At 43.3% G+C, this 23,888-nt stretch overlaps 2 protein-coding genes and 1 long non-coding RNA gene across 4 annotated transcripts; 2 read left to right on the top strand and 1 right to left on the bottom strand.

Moving 5' to 3' along the window:
* LOC308406066 (uncharacterized protein) lies at positions 1–426 on the top strand (the record flags this gene model as incomplete). The annotated part of the gene is made up of 1 exon (XM_080896868.1): positions 1–426. The coding sequence occupies one exon, from the start codon at positions 1–3 to the stop codon at positions 424–426; it is 426 nt and encodes a 141-aa protein (XP_080752994.1).
* A 1,396-nt stretch (positions 427–1,822) lies between these two features.
* dnajc28 (DnaJ (Hsp40) homolog, subfamily C, member 28) lies at positions 1,823–5,023 on the bottom strand. 2 transcript variants are annotated; one of them, XM_080896132.1, is made up of 2 exons: positions 4,992–5,023; positions 1,823–3,668 (listed from the first exon to the last, which is right to left on the bottom strand). In XM_080896132.1, exon 2 carries the CDS (start codon positions 3,653–3,655, stop codon positions 2,504–2,506), a length of 1,152 nt encoding a protein of 383 aa, XP_080752258.1. In that variant the 5' UTR covers positions 3,656–3,668; positions 4,992–5,023; the 3' UTR covers positions 1,823–2,503. The 2 variants fall into 2 exon arrangements, with proteins under 2 accessions (XP_080752258.1, XP_080752257.1); XM_080896131.1 differs by having other exon boundaries at positions 4,922–5,008.
* A 16,337-nt stretch (positions 5,024–21,360) lies between these two features.
* On the top strand, positions 21,361–22,499 carry LOC308406187. The gene is made up of 3 exons (XR_013973471.1): positions 21,361–21,457; positions 21,666–21,945; positions 22,455–22,499. It is a non-coding gene; the product is annotated as an uncharacterized lncRNA (long non-coding RNA).
* Positions 22,500–23,888: the final 1,389 nt, after the last annotated feature.

Raw genomic sequence — 23,888 nt, 5'->3', positions numbered from 1 at the left:
ATGTCCCACATCAACAGTACCGAGCTGCAGTCTCTCCTTCTCTCCGTCCTGCAGCACTGCCTCAACAGCACGAGCTTTCTGTCTCCTGCAGGGCCTGCTGAGAACTTCACTACCCAGCAGGCTGTGCAGCACGTGGCTGCAGGCAGGGCCCACACTGAGTCTCAGGGAATCATGTACATCCTGCTGCTGGTGGGCATGTTCAGCTTCTTCACGTTCGGTATCATGCTCAGCTACATCCGCTCAAAGAAGCTGGAGAGCTCTCACGACCCGTACCACCAGTACATCGCCCACGACTGGAACGCGGCCACGGCGCCGTCCAGGGCCGTCGCTCAGGCTCTGCGCAGGGTGGCCACGGGTGATGGAGCGGGCAGCAAGGAGCCCGTCATCATCTGCAATCCTGCGACGCAGGAGCAGCTGACGGACTAAACGAAGACAATCAATGACTCAAATAATTTAAATTGCAACACTCTCCACATTTAATTTAATCACATTAACCAAAAGTTACAGTGTCGGGTTTGCATTTCAGTGATTTCACAGAAATAACTCCAACAGTTACTCACACTTTGCACTCTGATTCTGATTTCTTTTAAACTTTTATCTGACAGGAAACACCTGCAGCTCTGAGCTGGGCTCTGATTGGCTGAGCACTAAACAAACAAATGAAAGTCTGGATCAATCTATCAGCTCTGTAGTTTAATGCAACAAACAAGGACATGGTGGCGGTGTAGGGCTGCCACGATTAGTCGACTAGTCACGATTACGTCGACTATTAAAATCGTCGACGACTGATTTAATAGTCGACGCGTCGTTTGAAGCTTTGTAAGATCCCAAAAGACGCAGGAATGAGTAGCAGGATTTAAGAGTGTAATAACGGACTGAAACAGAAGATGGCAGCACTGCATGTACAAGGATGCCAGCTGCCGTTAAACTCCGACGAAGAAGAAGCAGCTGTGTCCCAGAATTCATAGCACAGCCCAGCGCAGTTTCCAACAATGGCGGCAGCTAGTTAGTTTTAATGTTACTCTTATTATTCTTTCTGGGTCACAAAATAAACGTTTAACATGTTTTCAGGCGAGAATGTAGCTGTGTAAACCTCAAATATCTGCTCAGTTTATCAAGACACCACATATTTTCAAAAGCGCTCCGACGTTTTCGGAGACGTCTGTTACCCACTAGCTCGATAGCTAGCCGGGGGCTAGGCTAACTAGAGCCGTGAGAACACCGGACTCCTGGCAGATCGTTTTCAAACCCACCGCCATCTTTCGCTACTCAGGTTAAACATGATATATAAGTCACTTAGATAACTTAACAATGTTATTGTTTGGCTTTTTTTAGTATTTTATTTGTTCCTGAGTAAATCTGTTTGTCTGAGATTAAAGTTATAGTTTTTACACAGCTGAATAAACGTCAAGCAGACAGCTGATCATCAGAAGTGTGAGATGCTGAGAATTTACTCCGGTGTCCTGTTATATTTTAGATAGCAAGGAGTTTATTAAACTTCACCGAAACAATCTGCAAATGTCATTAAAATTTAATAAACGATCATCTTGTCTTTATTTTTAGTTAGCACAGACCTTAAACACTTAAAGCTGTAAGCTAATGATAGTTATATAAGAGCAGATGCTGCTGGTGCAATAAGCTGTACGTTTTACGTCCAATGGATGATGATCTGATTAGTCGACTAATCGCAAAAATAATCGGTGACTAGTCGACTATCAAAATAATCGTTTGTGGCAGCCCTATTGTGGTACACAATCCAACCACTTACACTTTGTTACGGATACCCCGACTTCTGGACATCTACAGAAACCAAGGACCACAATCCACAGTGATGAGCCTTTATTAAAGTTTGAAACCACAAGTTTCCCTACATCACCTTACATACCACCTATCTTTTAGCTATTAGCTATACCAGGTGTCCACCACCTTTGGACTGGAAGATGCTTTCCCCTCCTTACCATCAGGAGGGAAAAGCATCAAGTCGAGAGCGGACCGTTTAATCTTTTTGTTATTGAGCTGGAGGAAGCTGGGCACTTAACTCATTCACTGCCATTGACGTCTATAGCCGTCAATGGCAGTGAATGAGTTAAAGTACTCATGGTGAACTTTTTAATTCAGAAACAGTTTAAAATCCTTCAAACCAAAGTATCTGATTGGTCAGTGAATGAGGGTTTTTATGTTCTGTTTTTCCCAGTATAACCAGTATAACCACGACCTGATGTGACGTTCTACCTGAAGATGCTTTGTACTTCAGGCCTCTGAACAGAAATCTATGGGAAACCATCCAACAGCAAAGCTGATGTTAGAAACATAACTTCCAGGGAAAATTAAAGATTTTAAATGCTTTTTTGGGGCAGAGTCAGCTGATTTGACACATGCAGTGTTTATGTCCTGGTGACCACTGAAATTACTGTAAGAATTGAATAACTCAGATGTAGCTTCAGTGCCTTCGGGCAGACCTTTGGTGCTGGTTAAATTAAAAAACATAATTGTTGTTGTTTTTTTATCGGAGCAAATTCTGCATCCACGACACGAGTCCGTGTTTTCTGTTCTTCGTCATCGCTGCGGCGTTGGCTCGTTTCTTCTCCTCCTTCCTCCTCTCGCGCTCCCTCTCTCTCTCCGTTTGCTGCTGCAGTCGGCGTTGGCGAGCTCCTTTCACGGCACACTCGATCTCTCGGGACAAACTGAAGTGAACCATCTGCATGCTGAGCATCGGCACGATCAGGTTATAATTGTCTACCAGCTTGTTCAGTTTGACTAGCTCCTCCTCCACTGACGCACACAGCTCCTCCCACTCCCGGCTTTCTCTGGGAGTCACGGGGTCACTGAGCCGGGCCTGCCCGTCCAGCAGCCTGTTTCGGATCTGAGCGGTGGCCTCTCTGATGTCGCGCTGCGTGACAACCCAAGGGGGCTGGTAACCGTTGTCTACGAGGATGCGGTTCAGGTTGTGGGTCATGGGGTCGGCGTAGGGATTGTGCTCAAACTTGTTGAGGGGTTTTCCGGCGCCGCTCAGGTTCCTGAAGTCTCCGCGGGCCATCGACTCCTGAATCAGATCCTCCACGAGCCGCTCCACTGCCTGGGTGATCTTGATTTTGTGGCTACGCTGGCGCATGTCTCGTTCCACCAGCGCCCCCTCGCCCGCCGCCGCCCTCTCGTGCTCCTGCTGTCGGTAGTTTAAAACCTGCTCGGATGCCCGGTCGACACGAATCTGACGGTACTGACGCTCACGCTGGCTGGGCGTGCCTGTGCCCACGCCCTCGTAGCTGAGGTAGTGTCTGTGCTGGAGTGCTGCACCTCTGGACTTATCCTCATCTTCAGCTTCAGCTTCCTTCTCTCCGCTCAGCTGCTTGACTTTGCTCTGATGCGCCAGCACGGCACGGTACGCCTCCTCGACCCGAGCAAACAGCACCGCGTCTGCAGTTGGCACCCCTGAGTCAGGGTGGTAGAGCTTGGCGAGACGCAGGTAGGCCTCTTTCACCTGCACAGGACTGCTGCTGCCCTCGTCAGGCAGCTGCAGAAGCCGGTAGCTCTCCCGCAGGCTGCGGCTGATTCGAGGACCAGAGCTCAGCGATCGGACCGACTGAGACCAGATGAGCAGAAGGCGTCCATGATAGCAGTCGCCGCAGGAAACCAGGAGGCGGAGAGTGAAACTCATCTCCAGCACACTCCTGCTGACACAGAAGGTTCAGTTACACGTTGAGCATGTTGTGGCTGTGTACTGTCACCAGGGTTCAGAGTGAAGAATAATGAGGGCTACTGCTGTTAAGAATAATAAGTCATAATAATTTAGATTTGTAAAGCACCTTTCAAGAAACTCAGAGACACTTTACAAAAGAACTCTAGAAGCTGAAAGTGTTGTTGAAAAAGTGAGTTTTAAATAATTACCTAAAAATGCCAATCGATTCAAATCAGTAAGAACTATTTAATTAATAATGATATAATTCAATTAGTTCAATTCAATTAAAAAACTCATTTATTTCTGCATATATTTGGATTTGGGTTACATGGCTGACGCTATGTTTCAGTGATTTGGTGCTTGTTCACCTGGATCACCACCTTGTCTGGAGCAGATCTACAGGTTATGGTGATGCACGTGAGAAACAAATGAACCACCTTTGTAACACTGACAACCGAGCTAAACGCTGACTTTACCTGGATGAGCCACAATCCTGCTTCATATTTCAGACTTCTGGTGAGGCAATGAGTTACTCAGTTATAGATGCGTTTTTACCCAAACACAAGCCTGCCACAAACGTCGAGAGTCTACATGGAGTTTGTTTCAAAGCCGCACTTCACTAATGTTTGTGAACAAGATCTTTACTGTGTCTGAAAACAGCTGTAACAGGAAATAACATCACAGCTTCACCTGAAAGAAGGGCTCGATGTTGCGTTTATTGCATTGGTTGTATGAGTTTATTTTATTAAGATTGTCTATTTAAATCTGGCAGAGAAATAATATAAAGGCCACATATGCAGAAATGATACAGTGAAACTGACGGATGTTGGATGATACCACCCTAAACGAGGCCATTCATATAACTCTAACATACTTTATACAATATACATGCATAAATACAAAGAGTGCTGTAAAACTTCCTAACTCTGCATATATTCATAATTAAACAAAGACAGCATGCACTGGTCTTAGCACTTCCACTGCAGCCTCTGAATCCTTATAACAGTGTTGGAGGTGTTAACCAGAACGGGAGGTCCTCACAAGTGAGCACAAAATGCAAATTAGCCGTTATTTAATAGTTTAGAGCAGCTCGAAGTCTTCTGTCAGCCAACAGCTGAGATCAGTGTGCGGAGGAGGAGAGGCTACCAGCCAGAATGACTGCTAGCTGCTATTTTACAACTAACATCGAGTTAATGGAGACTGATTTAAAACATTTAGACCCCAAAACTGAACGTAAAACCAGACCTGTTTATTCACCAGAACACGTTATAACACTGCATGACCCACGGCCTCGCACAGAGAGAAGACAGGTCACCTGTTTGTTGTTAGCAGTGGATCTTCTTCTTCTTCTGCTTCCTCAAAGGTTGCGATATCTCTGGATTCACCTGCGATAGCGCCCTCTGTCGACCCAGAGACGACCAGCAGCGCCTTCGTGTTATTGTACAGTAAGTGGCTGCAGTTCAGCCAGCGACCAGCAGGGGGACACTTCTCTATGAAAGGCTGTAGAACTAAACGACCTGCTCTGCTTTAAGAAAAAAAAAAAACACTTACGCACTATAATGTGTCAGAATTAAAATGCATTTATTTTTAATTACAGTGAAGCATTCTATCAAAAACATGATGAAATTTATCAAACGAATAAAGTTAACCCAATAAATTGAGTTCAAATTTTATTTGTCACATACACAGTCATACACGATATGCACAATATGCAGTGAAATGCTTACACAACTGCTCGTGACCTAAAGAAAAAAGAAAAGGCTATGAATAAGATAGGAAATAAATATGAAAATTAAAAAGGGTAAATTTAACTAGGAAGGAATAAAATTGGGTTTGGATAGTCCCCTTATGTTTCCTGTTCTTAGTTGTTAAACATTATGTGCTACATTTCTGCTTCTCGTTGCTGCTCCAGCAAACCACAGGTCTTCCTGTCCAATGACAAACAATTAGTAAATGAAGACACACACTGCATATGATTTACAATATCTTTAATGAGTTACAACCAGAAAGAAGAAATATACGTCTGGTTAGTTTGTGAATGCATATCTGAGAATGTGATGTGGAGCTTTTTACTGAAAGTTAATGAAAAAGCCTATTATTTAAATTCTGTTTCTGCAGCTGCTGTTTTGGGGAGTGAAAATGTTGATTAAAAGGAGACATCAGATTTGAGGATCAGCCCCAAATAACAGTGCCAAAAGAGGCCAAGGGGCACCGCTATAGGCACTTTTTTTTTTACAAACCTTAAAATAAACCCCAGAAAGATCAGAGAGAGCGAGAGAGAGAGCTAGATGGAACTAGTTTCTCACACTGAGAAAAAATACGTTGCATTAAACCACAGACAAGCTCCTGCTCATGCAGCAAGAATGATTTACCAGGTGGACAAATTTGAGATGAGTCCTCAAAGGTAAGCAAGGATTAAGTCACTTTTTAACTAATGTAATTGAGAATAGTTTATAATTATAAGTTATATAAAGAGCTGCTGGTTTTTAGGTTCATGTTAAGTCAGAGCATGAGTGTTCTTGTGTTCTTGCATTGCTGATGTTATTGGGATATAATTATAAATGAAAGATCGACCGATGAGGCTTTTTTATCCACTGTAACTTTGTGTAGTTTCACTCACTCCTCACCTTCTCTGTTGTTGTTTTTCATGTGGAGAGCATGTTTTAATTAATAATTAGAGCAGAGTACATTACAAATACAAATATTTTTGGTTTCTTGCTGCTTGGTTACCACACGGTCAGAGGTTAGGTTGTTTTAGTGACAGTCCATTTGAGAGGAAGCAGCCCTCATCTTTCATTTAGTTGAAGCTTTGTGCCGATGAACAGAAGCAGACTTTCTGGGGCCTGCTTTTCAGACTAGGATACAAAATGGAAGAAAACTATATTAAGGTCAGACGTGCTTATGCCATGGCTAATGCATGCATTCTAGACTGAGAAAAAGTTTTCACAAATATTTTACATAAATTATGGGGAGCATATGAATTCTGATAGATTTCAGCAGGTACTGTGACACTGATGCTCTGGTTTGTCATTAAGGACGTTATAAGAAGGATGAGACTTGATCTCAAGTTCATCAGAATCAGAATCAGAAGACTTTATTTATCCCCAAGGGGCAATTAACAAACAACCGTGCAGCATACGTTGAAGATAAGGACATAGGAGTGAAATAATAAATACACAGAATATACAGTTTTAAAATGAAAGTGACTAAAGGTGAATAAATAATTGTAAGTGACTAAAAATGAATAAAGTGTCAGTAGAATAAGAAGACTGTAGTTTATGTTTCTGTTGTGGGAAATGTTCTTATCGGCTGGAGTTAAAAAGCAGAGTGGCTTTGGGGACAAAGGTGGCGCTCCTCCTCCTCTCAGTCCTGCAGGAAATGCAGCAGAGGCGTCGCCCAGAGGGGAGCCATTGAAATGCAGGGTGAAGAATGTGAGAGGGGTCGTTGAGGATTTTGGCTGCCTGTCTTTGGGCCTGTTGGCTGAAAACCTGCCAGAGTTCTGACAGGCAGGCCGATGAGATGAGCCGCGTGGAAGTAATAAAGGAGGATCCAAACGCAGGCACTTGTAAAGGTGTGAGGGTGGTTTATTAAACACAAAATAAAAATGGACAAGTGGCAAACGGAGGAAGGACTAAACTATACTGGGAACAAACTGACTACTGAACACGAACCTGAACGAGAGCGAGCAGAGGCAGACGACGGTTGACAGCATGGAAAAAACCACATGCGTAAGACATGATGGATACACAGACAGACCAGCAACCACAATGACAGAAGATGCGACTTAAATACACACAGAGAAACAAAGGGAGATTACACACAGGTGGGAGTAATTAACGAGACGAGACATGGGAGGTAAAACTGAACACACATGAGACGCAGACCTTCACAATAAAACAGGAAACAAGAAAACACTACACAAAGACGCAGACTCGACACTGAGAGACAGACAGAATATAACACATGGAACCTGAACTAAACTAAACGTGAGACACAACCGAAGAACAAATCCTTTAACATGAATAAACAGAAACATAGAATTCAAATAATTAACCAACAATTCACAAAGGTAACAAAACAATCATTCAAGAATAAACCAAAACATAATGAACTCAAAATGCTGGGTCGAACCGACCCAGAACCGTGACAGATGATTTTAGAGCACAGTGATGCCGTGTGCTGCAGTCTGTTCCTGTACAGCAGGTGATGGAGAAGGTCATGATGCTTTCCAGGAAGGCATAGTAGAAAGTCATCATGATGGCTGTGCTGACTCCAAAGGAGTTTAGTTTCCTAAGGAGGTGTAGCCGTTGGTGGCACCTCCTGAGAATCTCCTCTGTGTTGGCAGAGAATTTCAGACTTCTCTATTCCAGATACATACTCATCCAGTTTCTGTTTCACAAGTGTCCAGTCAGATACTAATGACTGCTGAAAAGGCAATTTATTCTTTCTCCAGGCAGCAGTACCAAACCTGTGCTCCATGTACCATAGCTACAGCAGCCATGCAGGTAAATAGGAACATTTCATTCATTATGGGCAAGAGTGTGTTTTCAGTCAGTGTGAGGGACCACGCAGCCAAGGCATAGAGGACACAGGAAAAAAATGTCTTCAAAAAGGGTTTTCTTTATTTTACCCTCAAAAAGGTTCAAAAGACAAAATTCAAAAAACATAATTAGCAGGCCCAGAAAAGAGGTCAACTAAATATAACTCTACAAAAAGTCATTTCCAGAAACTTAGACAAACAAAGTGGAAACAACTTAACCCACAAACTGGCCTAATTACAAATATATAAGAGGGTAGCTTTTATAGTGGTTTGGCCAACCCATTTACCCACAATAGGGGGAAAACAAAAACACACTAATATTAACTAAGCACAGAATAACATAAGTAAACCTAAAACACCCCTGTTCCTGCTAAGCAGGCATTTTGTTCTCACAGGCTGTGTCCCAATTCAGGGTCTTGAAGTACGCATTTCAAGTGCGATTACGTCACCGCCACGTGACGACGGCTGTCCCAATTCGAAGTGTGCTTCAAATGCATACTCCAAATGCGCCGTCGATTTCCCCAAATATCAAGCGTGGTCCGGTGCACGCTTCGTGGTCCCATATATCCCACAATTCATAGCGCGGCAGTGGGTGTGGATAATTTTGCTGCAAAATACGGCAGAAGGGAGCGGCCGAAGAGTGAACTGTCAAAAGTACTGAACATCATGTCACTTATTTATGTGCGAATGTTTAATAACGAAGAACATTAAAACATTACTGTTCCCACATGTCGGCAAAGTTGTGTGACATCACTAATGTCACATTAGTGATGTTTGTACTTTCAGCGTTAACATGGTTTTAAAGCCTCTACTTCTAAATATATATATAGTCGACCTTAATCTTACAGAGAATGTGATGATTTTGTGGATAATTAAAGTCAGTCATATATCCACAAACACAACAAGCTGAAAGTCAGTGATGCTGCTCGGTTTGCAGTCCTGAACATCACGGCACCAGCAGGATCCACTGCACTGTTAATGTTAGCTGTGTTATATTGCTGCCTCTGTTCGGTGGTGTCGAGCCAAACGCACTTTAACGTGTGTTTGAACGAGCTGACGGTTCACTCGTTAAGCTGAAAGAAAGATGCTTTAATCACAGCAGTCACACATGTGTCCACTGCACCATCTGGGACTCTTCTTGTTTACACTCGTAATAACACAAACACTAAATCCTGCTTCTCTGGTGCTGTTGTGTAGCAGTGTGTACACCTGAGACTGTCACCTGTCTGTCTGTCCTGCACTCTCTCTCTGTTTCTTTCTCTCTGATTGTGGAATAAAAGTATGAACATGTGTTTATAAGTTACACTTGTGTTTGAATCCTGCAGCTTATCACACATTTGATTTCCATGTGTGACGACTGCAAGTGTCCAGAGTGAGGACAGACTGAGGGACCCACTGCTGCACATCATCTGTGAGGCTTTGCAGCCCTGATGATCCACCAGGACAAACTCAGCAGTGTGTGAGGAAGAGGAGGAGGAAGAGCCAGCAGCAGCTGACAGATGGAGAGAATAGACAGACTGTTCCCTGTTTGTGAAGGACTGCTAGGAAAGTTTAACATAACTGTCTGTGCTGAATCAGTCTTATTAGGTAATGTTCAAATAATGTGATCATCCCAGTGTTTCCAGTGTGGGAGAAAGTACTCAGGGCCTTCAAGTTACACACTATGAAAGGTGGTACATACCGTGCAGGGGCACACTGAACAAGTTTAATGTTCAGACACCTAAAGTCTGTATCAGCAGCAGGATGGAACTAAAATAAATGTTGGTTTCAGTTCTATGAAGCTTTGAGTATTTTGGATCAGCAGCTGCTGTGTTTGTTGCATCATATTGCTGTAATTGTTTATATGCTTTATATATTCTGAGCTAAGTTGATCTATAGTGTTACATCATATTCTATAAGGATGTTATGTGTTTGTAGACTTTCTGCCCAGTTTGACCCATTTAGCAGAAGTCAGCTTGTTTAAGGCTCTGATATCTATTCTGTATGACTTAAAGCAGTTATGACATGGTCTGATTTTCTCACCCAATAAAGGAATATTTCATATATCAGTCTACTCTTCATTCTATCAGACACACTTATCACAGCTCCTACATTTTCCTTTTTACACATATATGTAAGCATTGAGCCAAATGTAGTAATGCCAACAAATTAAAAGAACAAGATTTGTCTCTTATGCATAATACATCTATATATACACTGTCAAAGATACTTGTCTTTGAGTGAAGATTTAAGGTGATAGGAAATATAAGTAACTGCAACTTGAATCTTTGAGCCAGAGTTCAAGCTCACTGCTGTAATATAATAAAAAAAAAAAAAAACACCCAGCACGCCCCTGCGGGCGGTTTATCCTTCAAGCTCGGGTCCTCTACCAGAGGCCTGGGAGCTTGAGGGTCCTGCGCAGTATCTTAGCTGTTCCCAGGACTGCGCTCTTCTGGACAGAGATCTCCGATGTTGTTCCCGGGATCTGCTGGAGCCACTCGCCTAGCTTGGGAGTCACCGCACCTAGTGCTCCGATTACCACGGGGACCACCGTTACCTTCACCCTCCACATCCTCTCGAGCTCTTCTCTGAGCCCTTGGTATTTCTCCAGCTTCTCGTGTTCCTTCTTCCTGATGTTGCTGTCATTCGGAACCGCTACATCGATCACTACGGCCGCCTTCTTCTGTTTGTCTACCACCACTATGTCCGGTTGGTTAGCCACCACCATTTTGTCCGTCTGTATCTGGAAGTCCCACAGGATCTTAGCTCGGTCATTCTCCACCACCCTTGGGGGCATCTCCCATTTTGACCTCGGGACTTCCAGGTTATACTCGGCACAGACGTTCCTGTACACTATGCCGGCCACTTGGTTATGGCGTTCCATGTATGCCTTGCCTGCTAGCATCTTGCACCCTGCTGTTATGTGCTGGATTGTCTCTGGGGCATCTTTTCACAGCCTGCACCTGGGGTCTTGTCTGGTGTGATCTTGTGCTCAGAGCTTGTTCTTGTGCTGCCATGATTAGTGCCTCTGTGCTGTCTTTCAGTCCAGCTTTGTCCAGCCACTGGTAGGATTTCTGGATATCAGCCACCTCCTCTATCTGCCGGTGGTACATACCGTGCAGGGGCCTGTCCTTCCATGATGGTTCCTCGTCTCCCTCCTCTTTCTTGGGTTTCTGCTGCCTGAGGTATTCACTGAGCACTCGGTCAGTTGGGGCCATCTTCCCAATGTATTCTTGGATGTTCGTTGTCTCATCCTGGACTGTGGTGCTTACACTCACCAGTCCCCGGCCCCCTTCCTTCCGCTTAGCGTACAGCCTCAGGGTGCTGGACTTGGGGTGAAACCCTCCATGCATGGTAAGGAGCTTTCTTGTCTTTATGTCAGTGGCTTCTATCTCCTCCTTTGGCCAGCCTATTACCCCAGCAGGGTACCTGATCACGGGCAGGGCGTACGTGTTGATGGCCCGGATCTTGTTCTTACCATTCAGCTGACTCCTCAGGACTTGCCTGACCCTCTGCAGGTACTTGGTGGTTGCAGCTTTTCTAGCGGCCTCTTCATGGTTCCCATTCGCCTGCGGGATCCCCAAGTACTTGTAACTGTCCTCTATGTCTGCAATGTTGCCTTCTGGTAGTTCAATCCCCTCAGTTCTGACTACCTTCCCTCTCTTTGTTACCATCCGACTACACTTCTCCAGTCCGAACGACATTCCAATGTCATTGCTGTATAGCCTGGTAGTGTGGATCAGTGAATCGATGTCTCGTTCACTCTTGGCATACAGCTTGATGTCATCCATGTACAGGAGGTGGCTGACAACTGCTCCGTTCCGTAGTCGGTATCCGTAGCCAGTCTTGTTAATGATCTCACTGAGGGGGTTCAGGCCTATGCAGAACAGCAGTGGGGACAGAGCATCTCCTTGGTAGATCCCGCACTTGATGGTGACTTGTGCTATGGGCTTGGAGTTGGCCTCTAGTGTTGTACGCCACATCCCCATTGAGTTCCTGATGAAGGCTCTTAGGGTCCCATTGATCTTGTACAATTCTAGGCATTCCAGTATCCAGCTGTGGGGCATTGAGTCATAGGCCTTCTTGTAATCAATCCAGGCAGTGCACAGGTTGGTCAGTCTGGTCTTGCAGTCTCGGCTGACTGTTCTGTCTACCAGTAGCTGGTGTTTTGCGCCTCTGGTATTCTTGCCAATTCCTTTCTGTGTCCCGCTCATGTATTGACCCATGTGCCTGTTCATCTTAGCCGATATGATGCCTGACAGGAGCTTCCATGTAGTACTGAGGCAGGTTATTGGTCGGTAGTTTGAGGGGACCAGTCCCTTCTTGGGGTCCTTGGGGATCAGGACCGTCCGGCCTTCAGTTAGCCATTCCGGGTGTCTCTCTTTAACTAGCAGCTGGTTCATTTGTGCTGCCAGACGCTCGTGGAGTGCAGTCAGCTTCTTCAGCCAGTAGGCGTGAACCATGTCGGGCCCTGGTGCTGTCCAACTCTTCATACTGGAGACCCTTTTCTCTCTCTCTCTTATTGTTCCCTTGCCACTGAGAGTACACCTTTGCTGGTTCTGTGGAGAACAGCTGGTTTATTCTCCTGCCTTCTATCTCTCTGGTGTACCTCCTCAAGCGGCTGGCCAAGGCTGTGAGTCTTTGCTTGGCAGTTTCCAAGGCCTCAGGTATGGACAGCTGTGTATATGTCCACAGCTGCTATACATATGTATATGTATATATACATATACATATATATACATATATATATATACACACACACACACATCTGACAATACTATAATATTGTCCATATTATATTTACATTACACAGTGAGATGATTTTAGTCTCATGAACAGCATTAACTAATTGTTATTTACTAACTAATCTTAAATGACTGTTCAGTACAGAAATGAAGCCCAACAACCATGCTTTACAGTCCTGTGGTTTCAGCCTCAGATACTCAACTAATCAAAGTGATGTCATGACCAACAAAACATTTTTCTCCTTCATTTCTGTCAAACAATGCTGTATGTAACGTGTCTTGCAGTTAGTATCATGGTTGCTAGGCAACCTGAACAGCGCAACGAAGGCTAGACCGTCCCATTTCACAAGCCTCTCACTTCAGCACTTCTCGTACTTATAGTACGCACCGTACGTAGTGCGCGTACTTCAAGCGTGCAGACCCTGAATTGGGACACAGCCACAGTCCTCACTTGCACCTTTTGCCCAGACAGGAAACAGCCACCGCCCAAAACAGGAAACTCAAAGAAAGAGAAACATAATTAATATAACAGAAAACATTTTTAGAAAAACCACACAATGCTATTATGCGCATCATAATATCAGTGTTAGGTTTAAATAAAATGATTATTGAATTATATTACTGAAGAAAACTGCAAACCAAACTAATAAAGTGAACAAATGGACTGATTTGTATATTTGTACATTTTATATATTTTTGTCTGTTAATACTGTTCATATGTATATACTGCTGCAGAACTGTGACCTCGGGACTTCCAGGTCATACTCAGCGCAGATGTTTCTGTACACTATGCCGGCCACTTGGTTATGGCGTTCCATGTATGCCCTGCCTGCTAGCATCTTGCACCCTGCTGTTATGTCCTGGATTGTCTCTGGGGCATCTTCACACAGCTGGTCTTGTCTGCTGTGATAGACCCCAGCCTCTGTGGACTTTCTGCTGAGGACTTGATCCTGTGCTGTGATGATTGGTGCCTCTGTGCTGTCCTTCAGTCAAGCTTTGTCTGCCATTGAAAGGATTTTTGATATTAGCCACTTTTTCTGTCCTTCCTTCACTCTCGTTACCATCCGACTACACTTCTCCAGTAAGAATGACATCATGATCTTGTCGCTATAGATCCTAAAGGTGTGGATAGTGAGTCTTAATGATCTCACTGACGGGGTTCAGGTTTATGCAGAACAGCAGTGGGGATAGAGCTCCTTTGTAAATCCTGCACTTGATGCTGACTTGTGTAATTATCTTGAAGTCGGCCTCTAGTGTTGTTCGTCACATACCCACTGAATCCTCGATGAGGGCTCTTAGTGTGTGTGATCTTGTATAGTTCCAGATATTCTAGGATCCATGTGTGGGCATTGACTCTTAAGGTGTTTGTTTAGTCAATCCAGGCAGTCCACAGGTTGGTCAGTCTGGTCTTGCAGTCTCGAGCGACTGTTGCATCTACCAGATCTGGTGTTTTGCACCTCCAGTGTTTCTGATCATTTCTTTCCGGGCCCTGCTCATGTATTGAACCATATGTTTGTTCATTTTAGCTGCTGTGATGATTGACAAGAGCTTCCATGTTGTGCGGAGGCAGGTTATTTGCCGTTAGTTGGATGTAACTGGTCCCTTCTGGGGATCCCAGCCTGTCCGGGCTTCAGTTAGCCATTTCAAGTGTGTGTCATTCATTAGCAGGTGGTTCATTTGCTTTGCCAGACATTCATGGAGTGCAGTTAGCTTCTTTAGTGCTTCAATGCTGCAGTCTTCTTAATTTTCTGCCGACTCACTCTGAAACTGAAGGAGAAACAAAAGGTTTGGTTGGAAAAATACATTTTGTTCTCAAAAGTATTCACTCACCAACTAATTTAGCCGTTCCAAACACTTCCATGGTCACATGTGTACAAAACCAAGGATCTAAGCATGCAAACTGCGTCTACAAACATTTGTGAAAGAAGGGGGCGCTTTCAGGAGCTCAGTGAATTCTGGCTTTGGACTGTGATAGGATGTGCATTTGTGAAATTTCCTCACTACTGAATATTCCACAGTCAACTATTACTGGGATTATGGAAAAGTGAAAGCGATTGAGACCAATAGCGATCCAGCCTCAAAGTGGTAGGGCGCTCACAGAGCGAGGTCATTGGATGCTAAGGTGCAAAGTGCATGGAGGTTGCCAATGTGTTGCAGAGTCAGTCAGTACAGACCTCCAAACCTCATGTGGTCCTCAGAATGGCTCAAGAACAGTGCAAACAGAGCTTCATGGAACGGGTTTCTTTTCCCAAGAGGCTGAATCCAAGCCCTGCATCGCAGACCTTTCCAAAGTGTGGGGCCCGCCCCCTAGGGGGGGCATAGAGCCATGGCAGGGGGGGGGGGGATGAAAAGGGGGGAAAAAAACAAAACGCTTGGACACTGCTAGCACGGGCGCCTACAGAAACGCAAAGCAGGAGATCAAGCATCGCTGAATATGTTTCCAAACCAACTTCATTCTAAGCCAAAGACTAGAAAATATGGTGAAGCAAATCTTCCCTTTGGCTTCACCTGCACAAGTGCCGAGGTAGGTCTCCCTGCAGGATTGGTTTCCCCTTCGTCGGGAGCAGCAAGGCTGGACTGGGACAAAAAATCGGCCCGGGCATTTTGACTAGAGACCGGCCCACCAGGATAAAGATTGGAAATGTGATGTCATTCAGGGGTAAAACCGCAATGGACTCTGGGAATTTGTGGCAAGAGGTACTAGCGCACGCAGGCTTTCAATTGAAATCAGTTACACAGCGATAAAAAGAAACACAAAAAATGGCAAGAAGCTGTTGTATTATTAACTGCAATAGCCGGTCGCATAGCAGCCACGGGAAGCCGACGGGTAAAGAGATCTTTTTTTTTTTATCGGATTACGTCGTTGAAGAGAAATTTTTAAGCCATGTTTCCGAAGTAAGAGCCGAGGGATGGCCTGGATATACCAAATATAACGTCCCAGAACACTCCAGCTCACATGTTAGTCTGCTCCAAGCATTCCCACAAAGATCAGAGTTTTTTAATAGTTAATACGTCATTTTTCTTAACATAATTGGTGATATAGGTTACAAGCAAGTCTGGCGCTGAACAGAAATTGTCGCGCTATGCTCCTTTATTTATTGTGCATAAATAGTGAATTGTCCTGACACAATATTGCGTTTCGCTTCTGTTATTATGGTACATTGACAAAAACATATACTTTTATTCACAGGATAAAACAGTTGTTTTGTATCACTAATTGTCCAGTACGATTACAGCGTACAGTATTATTGTCACTGCTACATTTCTGTAACGCGTACCAGAAATTATTTCCACTACTAATTAATTACCGTTGAGCTCAAAGGTTATATTAATAAACTTTTAACGAATGTGTATTTATGACGACAATTTGTGAGACTGGTAAACTCACCTTTGTTCGTACGATGGTCTTCCGTTCTACACGGTGCATTTCAAGGTCCTGTACCCATCCGTCGGTAAACTGTACCTGGGCTTGTTGCAGTGACCTGAAGTTACTAAACTTCATGAGTGTATGCACTCACTCCAAGAACCGTATGATTATAAATCTGAGTGTGGTGAAAGTTGGGCAGCACGTTAACGTCTTTTGTCCACTCTGTGTGCTGTAAGGATCACTCTGATTTTTCCTCGTATCTTTTCTTTGTCTTTTCGTCAAGTCTGTCTTTGTACGGACCGGCATTGTTCTCCTTTTGTTTTGTACATTCCTTTTTTGTGCGGCAAAGAAAAAACAAGAAGGTATTGGAACCGGAGAATGAACGTTTTGCGGTGCTGCAAATTCTTGCATTTGATGCGGTACTTGGATTGTTTTGCCACGAGTTCCCGGCATGCAAAGCGCGAAAATCACGTGATTGCTAAACAAGGGGGAGGGTGCATCCGGCCTCCTCGGCTGTAATTGGTCCAGCCCAGAGTCGATCATGACCAATTGGCCAATCCAACACCTTTCGTTATATATAGGGCTTTGGAGCGTGATGTCACGGGGGTGGGCGTGGAAAGGATTTTGGCCCGATCCGCCATTCTGCTCCTGTTAAATATTCTTAAGTCTTGTGCTGTTATTTTTTCAAAAGATACAGTAAATAAAGTAATGTTAGTAGTGGGTGATATCATGTAAACACTCATGATTTGGTGTAAACATTTTGTCATTTGTAAACTGTAAATGATATGGATTCTACACTGTTACTGATGTGATGCTCTATAAAGTGGTTTTAATAAAAAAAAAAGGCAAAATTACTTTGTTTCTTTATTCAACTTTTGAACAGTGGGACTCAGTCAGTACATATTCAGTAAATGCAAATTATTTACACAGCAGTGCACTACAGGCATAAATCTAGACCCCTAGATAAAACATGGCATTATAGCAGTGACAACTGCTCCACAGTAGCAGGTGGGGTTTTTCTGTTTTGGGGACGGCTCCTTTTACCTGTCACTACAGATGGTCTGTTTATGTTTTGATCAAGAGCCTTTTTTTGGGCAGCTAAAGAGGAGAAGTCCATCTTATGGCCAACCTCTGGCTGTATCTTGGTCATATTACCAGGCAAAACCCAGTATGCAGGTTCATCTGTAACAGTCCTTGTGCCACGGATCAACACTGTTCCGTCTACTTTAGACAGAAGAGCAGCGACGTGGGTGCAGGTCTCTGCGACTCCGGCCATACAGGTGCAGCGGGCGGCTTCAACCTTCCCTGTGATGCTCTCAGTGACCCATGGCTGCAATGCTGGTTCATTCAGTCTTTGAGAGAGCAGCACCTGAAACACACACAGACAAAGTTCATTTAAAGACAAGAACTATGAGCCAAGGCCGACACAAATGTGTTTTATCTACTTTATCATAAATGTAACAAAGTGTCTAGAAAGTTAGCACATACATGTAATTATGCATTTCTTTATGTGTCCATCTATAGAACGCTGCATGTTATAGTCTAAATCTGTCTGTTCTCTGTCAGAAACCTGCCTGCAGAAAATGAACCTAAAGCATGTAATGCAAGGATGTCATCACTTTAGAGATGGAGAAAGCATAAAGTGACAATTATGAATCACTTAATATGATAAGGAGATTCTGCAGGTCATTAATCAAAGTATAAAACTAAAATAAAATGTATTTTTAGTGACACAGGATACAAATATGGAAGCAAGATGTATAATTAGAATTATTTATAATAAACATTAATAAATTAGTGCAATTTCTTTAACCATAGAGAATAACTAAATCCTTCAGGACAATGTCACATCAATGCACTGAACTCACTATGTTATCCACCTAACAGCCTCCACATGTTCTCACTGTCATTTCCCCTCATGAATGAATTTATGCTGCACTAATCTGAATGTTTGCAGGGAAATCAAACGCATTTCACTCGCAGTACTCGAGCTGACTTACCTTTGTTTGAATGACGACTTGTACGCGCTGACTCCACAGATAAGGTATGAAATATGTCAGGCTACGTCAATAGCGGTTGGTCTTCAGGGTTTCTACTCCACGGCCGTATTTCATACGGGTCCACATTTCCAATGCACGCTATTTTCTGCAAGTACCGCCGCTTTGCCTCTGGACGCAATCGGTCTCTATACAGTCCATTCTCATTTGAGCTGCTTTTAAGCATCTTGTAATCGTTGTTCCAACACAGTGTGTTTGATTTGATTCGTAGACCCCGAAAATGGTGCCGCGCTCCCACAATGCATTGCGGCGTGACGTCAACTCCAAAGCCCTATACCCTTCCTAAAAAAAAAAAAAAAAATCCATCGGCCCATGAAAACAAAAAATCGCCAGCGGCCCACCGGGCAAATTCCCGGTATGCCCGATGGCCAGTCCAGCTATGGGGAGCAGCGCTGGGCTGTTCAAATCACGGACAAACAGGATCCCACAGCTGTTTATGTTTTTAAACCTATTTTGCACAGAGAGGCATTTTTTGAAAAATGTATTGACAGCAATGTTGAATATTATTACACAGGAAGAAAAACAACTACATGTAAAATAATCACATGTGACGCCTCTGCCTTTGTAAATGGAGGGACAGTAACTGTGTAAAACCTGCAGACAGTCAGATTAACAGTATTGTGTCTCTATCTGCCATTCTGCAATTCATCTCATGTAAACAATAACGTGGCCACAGCTGACGTGAAAAAAGGCACATACCTTTGACGTTGCGTGACCAACTCTGTATTCCTCGTCCACACGTAAAAGGAGTTTTAAAGAATCTCCGTTTTCAGTTATTCAAAACGCCGTTTACGTGTGGATGAAACAGCTGCGTTGTCAAAAATACCCGTGTAGGTGTGGACGTAGCGTAAAAGAAAGTAGTTTATTTTATTACTACCTGTAATTTATTGCAGATTATTTGTATTTGCTTAATTGTTTACTAAATGTTTGAGGTGTGAAATAAACCGCATTTATTTTGTAAAACAAAGGGGGGGAACCACTGGGCTACGATGACCTGGATGACTGAGAACCTTCACAGACAATAATAATAATAGTGAATACACAGCAAGGTCTTCACACTGTGAATGCTCAGGCCCTCGTTACTAAATGTATCTGTGTTTTAGGTGATCATCAGAAAAATCACACATTATCATAGAAATGCCAAAAAATGTCTTAGTGTGGAAATGATATATTTTCTTTATAAATGTTGGCCTTTTTATCTTTAAGTTTTTAGAGAAAACATGATTTAAATGTCTTTAATTAGTTTTAATATTTAAAACAGCAACAGAAACATTAATATTTAATTTTTCTTTATGAATGTTTGAATTTTCCAGGTTGCAACAATGGCAGCTGTTAAAGATCTGCTTCTAGAAACACGGGAGGATTTGAGTGATCAGGGTCTCAAGGAGTTCATGTGGTTCCTGCAGTTCACATGTTTTCAGAGGGGCCTTCCACAATTCCCACCGAGTACAAACAGAAAACATATAGTGAACGCGATGGTGCAAACATGTGGCCAACAGTCTGTGGAGGTAACCATTGATGTTTTCAGGGACATGCAGAGAACTGATCTGGTGCAGAGGCTGTCAGAGAGCAGCTCAGGACTCAAAGGTAAGAGAATAATTATCCCTAATAAAAAAATTATCAAGAGTTGATTCAAAATCTTTGAACCAAGTCACAAAAACTGAACAATGGAAGTTTTTTTGTCTTCCTGAAAGAAGGCAGGAGGATTTTCTTCACTGAAGTGTTTAATAATAGATATTGTTAAATAAAACACAGACATTAATATTAAGATTACAAACAACTAAATTCTTTCCTTACACACTTAATTGTTTTCTGATCATTAACCCTGACGTTAAATAAGTTATGAATGGATCTAAGGTGGACGACAGACACTAGACAGACAATCATTGTGGAGCCTAAAGAGAGCAAATGAAGTAATAGATAGATGAGGTGTTGTTCACAGCCGGCACCTTTCTAACTTTGCCAGCATCGCCTTTAAAATCTGTACCTGATCCTGAGAGTTGTTGTTGTGGCGGCTGAAAAGCTGCAGCCGTGTGTGTTTGTAACAGCAACCGAGTGTAAGTATGAATAAAGATTGTGCTGAAAAGCATTAAACTGTGGACGAGTCTGCTGTGGGGATACTACACTTTCTTTTCTCATGGTAACCATGATATTGTAATATTTCTCCCAGAGAAACTTTGTGGATGAATACTGGGCTGCGCTGAGCCAGAAAGTGAGTAATATCACCTATGACTGTATTTAAATGATGCAGCGTTCACTGAACATGTTCAGTTTAAAAAACTCCTACATGTAGAAAAGATAAACAGAAAGATTAAATTCATCAGGTTGGAATAAATGTTAATCAGGTGTGTAATTATCACTTACATCATTTGCTTGTAACTGTGTCTGGTGTAATCTAAACATTTATGAGACGTTGATGAGATGGAAAAAAAACCTGGAGAAAAGTCGCATTTACCTTTTTTTTCTCAGGTAGAAACGTTGGCGTCTGTTATTGAGCTGATTTTGGAAACCCTGGCTGGTCTGAGTTACTGGGAACTTGAGGTTTTCAAGGAAGTCCTGCGTAAAATTCATTACAAACATTAGTCACACATCCAAAGAATCATCTACATGAGGACAGACCTGCAGGACACGGTGTTTTTCATGGTCCTGACTTACGGTGAGCGGTCAGTGGAGGAGACCATGGAGGGTTTAAACGAGACGAAGGGGACTGATCTGGCTCAGAGGCCGTCAGACTGCAGCCCAGAACCCAAAAGTAAGACAACAAAGATGAAATAAGTTAAATGAACTCTGGTGGATAAGATGTCTCATAAGTAAAGTTTTTGTCTTTCATAAAAATATTGTAGAGAAAAGACAGATTGTTGTCCAAATCAGAATTTATGAGTGTTCAAGGAAGAAAAAAATGACAAAAAGTGACTCCTTCAGTCTGAGAGACTGAATAACACAAACAGTGTCTATCATAGTTGAGCTTTAAATGTAATGTTGAAGATTATACAACTGTCAGTTGGTAAGTAAGTCTCTTGTGAGTGACTTTGAGCACTTTTCTCCTCAGAGAAACACTCTGTGGACGAACGACGCTCTGCACTGATCCACAAAGTGAGTCATGTCACATCTCTGATTCAGTACAAGACAGCAGGCTGAAAGTCAGAGGACTAAAGTATCATCAGTTCTCATGTTGAGTCATTTTTCTCATGATTTCTGCTTTTTTGTGATTATGAGAAATCATACTGAACTTTCTAAAAGAGCTTATTTGGATAAAATGGATAAATAAATAAATGTCCTGCAAATTGAATGACTTTTCCAGGTGGCAATGGTGGCAGCTGTGAAACAACTGCTTTTGGAAGCTTCGAATGATTTGAGGAATTCCAAGCTCGAGGAGTTCAAGAGATTCCTGAAGTCAATTTTTCTTTGGATGAGTCTGTCATACAAATCACAGAGTCCATCATCAACCAGAGCAGATGTAGTGAATCTGATGGTGGATGAACTTGGTCATCAGTCTGTGGAGGTGACCAGAGAAGTTTTCATGCACATGAACAGAACTGATCTGGTGCAGAAGTTACCAGAGAGCAGCTCAGCATCCAGAGGTAAGACCAACATGCATGAGTGTAAACTCTGTGTCATCAACAGGTTTTTGTGTTGGTGGTGTCATGGTGGTGCAGTGGTTAGCACTGTGTCCTCACAGCATGAAGGTTGTGTGTTTGAGCCTCCTGGTTGGCTGGAACCTTTCTGTGTGGAGTTTGCATGTTCTCCCTGTGCCTGCATGCTTTTCCTCAGAGTGCTCTGGTTTCCAGTCCAAACACATGCTTGTTGGCTTTATTGCTGGTTCTAAATTAAATGTGGGTGTGAAAGGTTGTCTGTCTGTTTAAAACCTGAGGTGGACAGGTGTACCCTCTCTCATTATCACAGCTGGGAACCCCCAGTTACTTTGGTTGGACAGGATGGAGGGTTTCTTTGTTGGGTTCTTGTGTCATTTTATTTAGTTTCACATGATTTTCTCTTTTAAATCATCTGTGTCGTCTGAAGGCTGATTCTACTTGGATGTGTGATGATGTTTGAATCCTCAGAGTTGATGGTAAATGTCTTTCCTCCTCAGAGAAACACTCTGTGGATGAACATGGAGCTGCACTGTTGAAGAGAGTGAGTGTGACTTTAACTCAGCTTTCATTCAGTAGATTCAGGCTGTAAATCATCCTCATCTTGAACATTAAACACGATGAAACAGACGAAGCATCTTTGAAACTGGATGCTTCTCACAGTGTTAATGTGGAGTCTGCAGCAATAATGTTTCCACTGACGACAGAGTGAAGGACTCCGCCCTCAAACCAGCGTCCCTCCCTGTACCATTGTTAATTCAGTGGGTTGGTTTCGCCCCCTGTTGGCTCTCCAGGAAACTGCAGGTCTTCCTGGTCGTTGACAAAAGTTTAGTGAATAACAGAAACACACAGTATTAAAGATTTATACCGTCTGTGGTAAATTACAGCTTAAAAACTTGCGTGTTCAGTCAGACATAAGTAGCTCTAGTTAGCATGTGAATGTGATGTTTACTTTGTGTAACAAGTGTCACCTGGCAGTTTGTTGCTCTCTGCCAGGTGATTGGCTGAAGAGCTGTGAAAAGGTAGTGGGTGTGTGGGGTGAAGTCAGCGCTCTTCTGTGGAAAAAACCAGAGGCAATTAATTCACTCGGGTGCGAGTGGGTATACTGTCGGTAAGAGACTTTTGCCATTTTTGTTTGGATCGTTTGCTATTGCATGTGCCTATTTTTAATGTGTCATTGGACTTTTTTAGTGTGACCACGAATTTTAATAGAAGAATTGATCAAGCCCTAGATCGACTGCGCGCAGGGAAACTGATCAATATTGTAGGTATATTGAGTGTTTGTTTTAGCTTCATGATTTTGAATGGTTTTATAAAATTGCTATTTTATTGGGTAATATTTTAATTGATGTTTGTTTTTTCAGCTGTGCTGTCTCTGCTGTCCTTTTTTCGTTCTTTTGATTGATTTGTAATTTTGTTTTGGTTAGTCCGTCCAGCCGTAAAGGCGGTTATTGATTGAGAGTAAGTTGTGTAAGGGCGGACTAACCTCCCTTTTGTTTTTGTTTTTTTTGTTTAATTGTTTGAATGGCCTGCATTTGTATAGCGCTTTTTCTAGTCCATAGGACCCCAAAGCGCTTTACACTACATTCAGTCATTCACCCATTCACACACACATTCACACACTGGCGATGGCAAGCTACATTGTAGCCACAGCCACCCTGGGGCGCACTGACAGAGGCGAGGCTGCCGGACACACAGGCGCCACCGGGCCCTCTGACCACCACCAGTAGGCAAACACGGGGTTAGTATCTTGCCCAAGGATATTTGTCATGCAGCCAGGAGGCAGCCTGGGATCGAACCACCAACCTTCCGATTAGTGGCTGACCTGCTCTGCCACCTGAGCTACAGCCACTATTTGTGCCACTTCCCTTCATCTCCCAATCGCAGGCCATGCATAGCACTGATTCCCAGCTGCGCTGAGACCCGAATTGTTT

Source organism: Rhamphochromis sp. 'chilingali' (assembly GCF_963969265.1).
Source record: "Rhamphochromis sp. 'chilingali' genome assembly, chromosome: 11".
In the NCBI taxonomy this organism is placed as follows: domain Eukaryota; kingdom Metazoa; phylum Chordata; class Actinopteri; order Cichliformes; family Cichlidae; genus Rhamphochromis; species Rhamphochromis sp. 'chilingali'.
The sequence above is the reverse complement of the archived record's forward strand: the minus strand, read 5'-3'. Positions and strand labels throughout refer to the sequence as shown.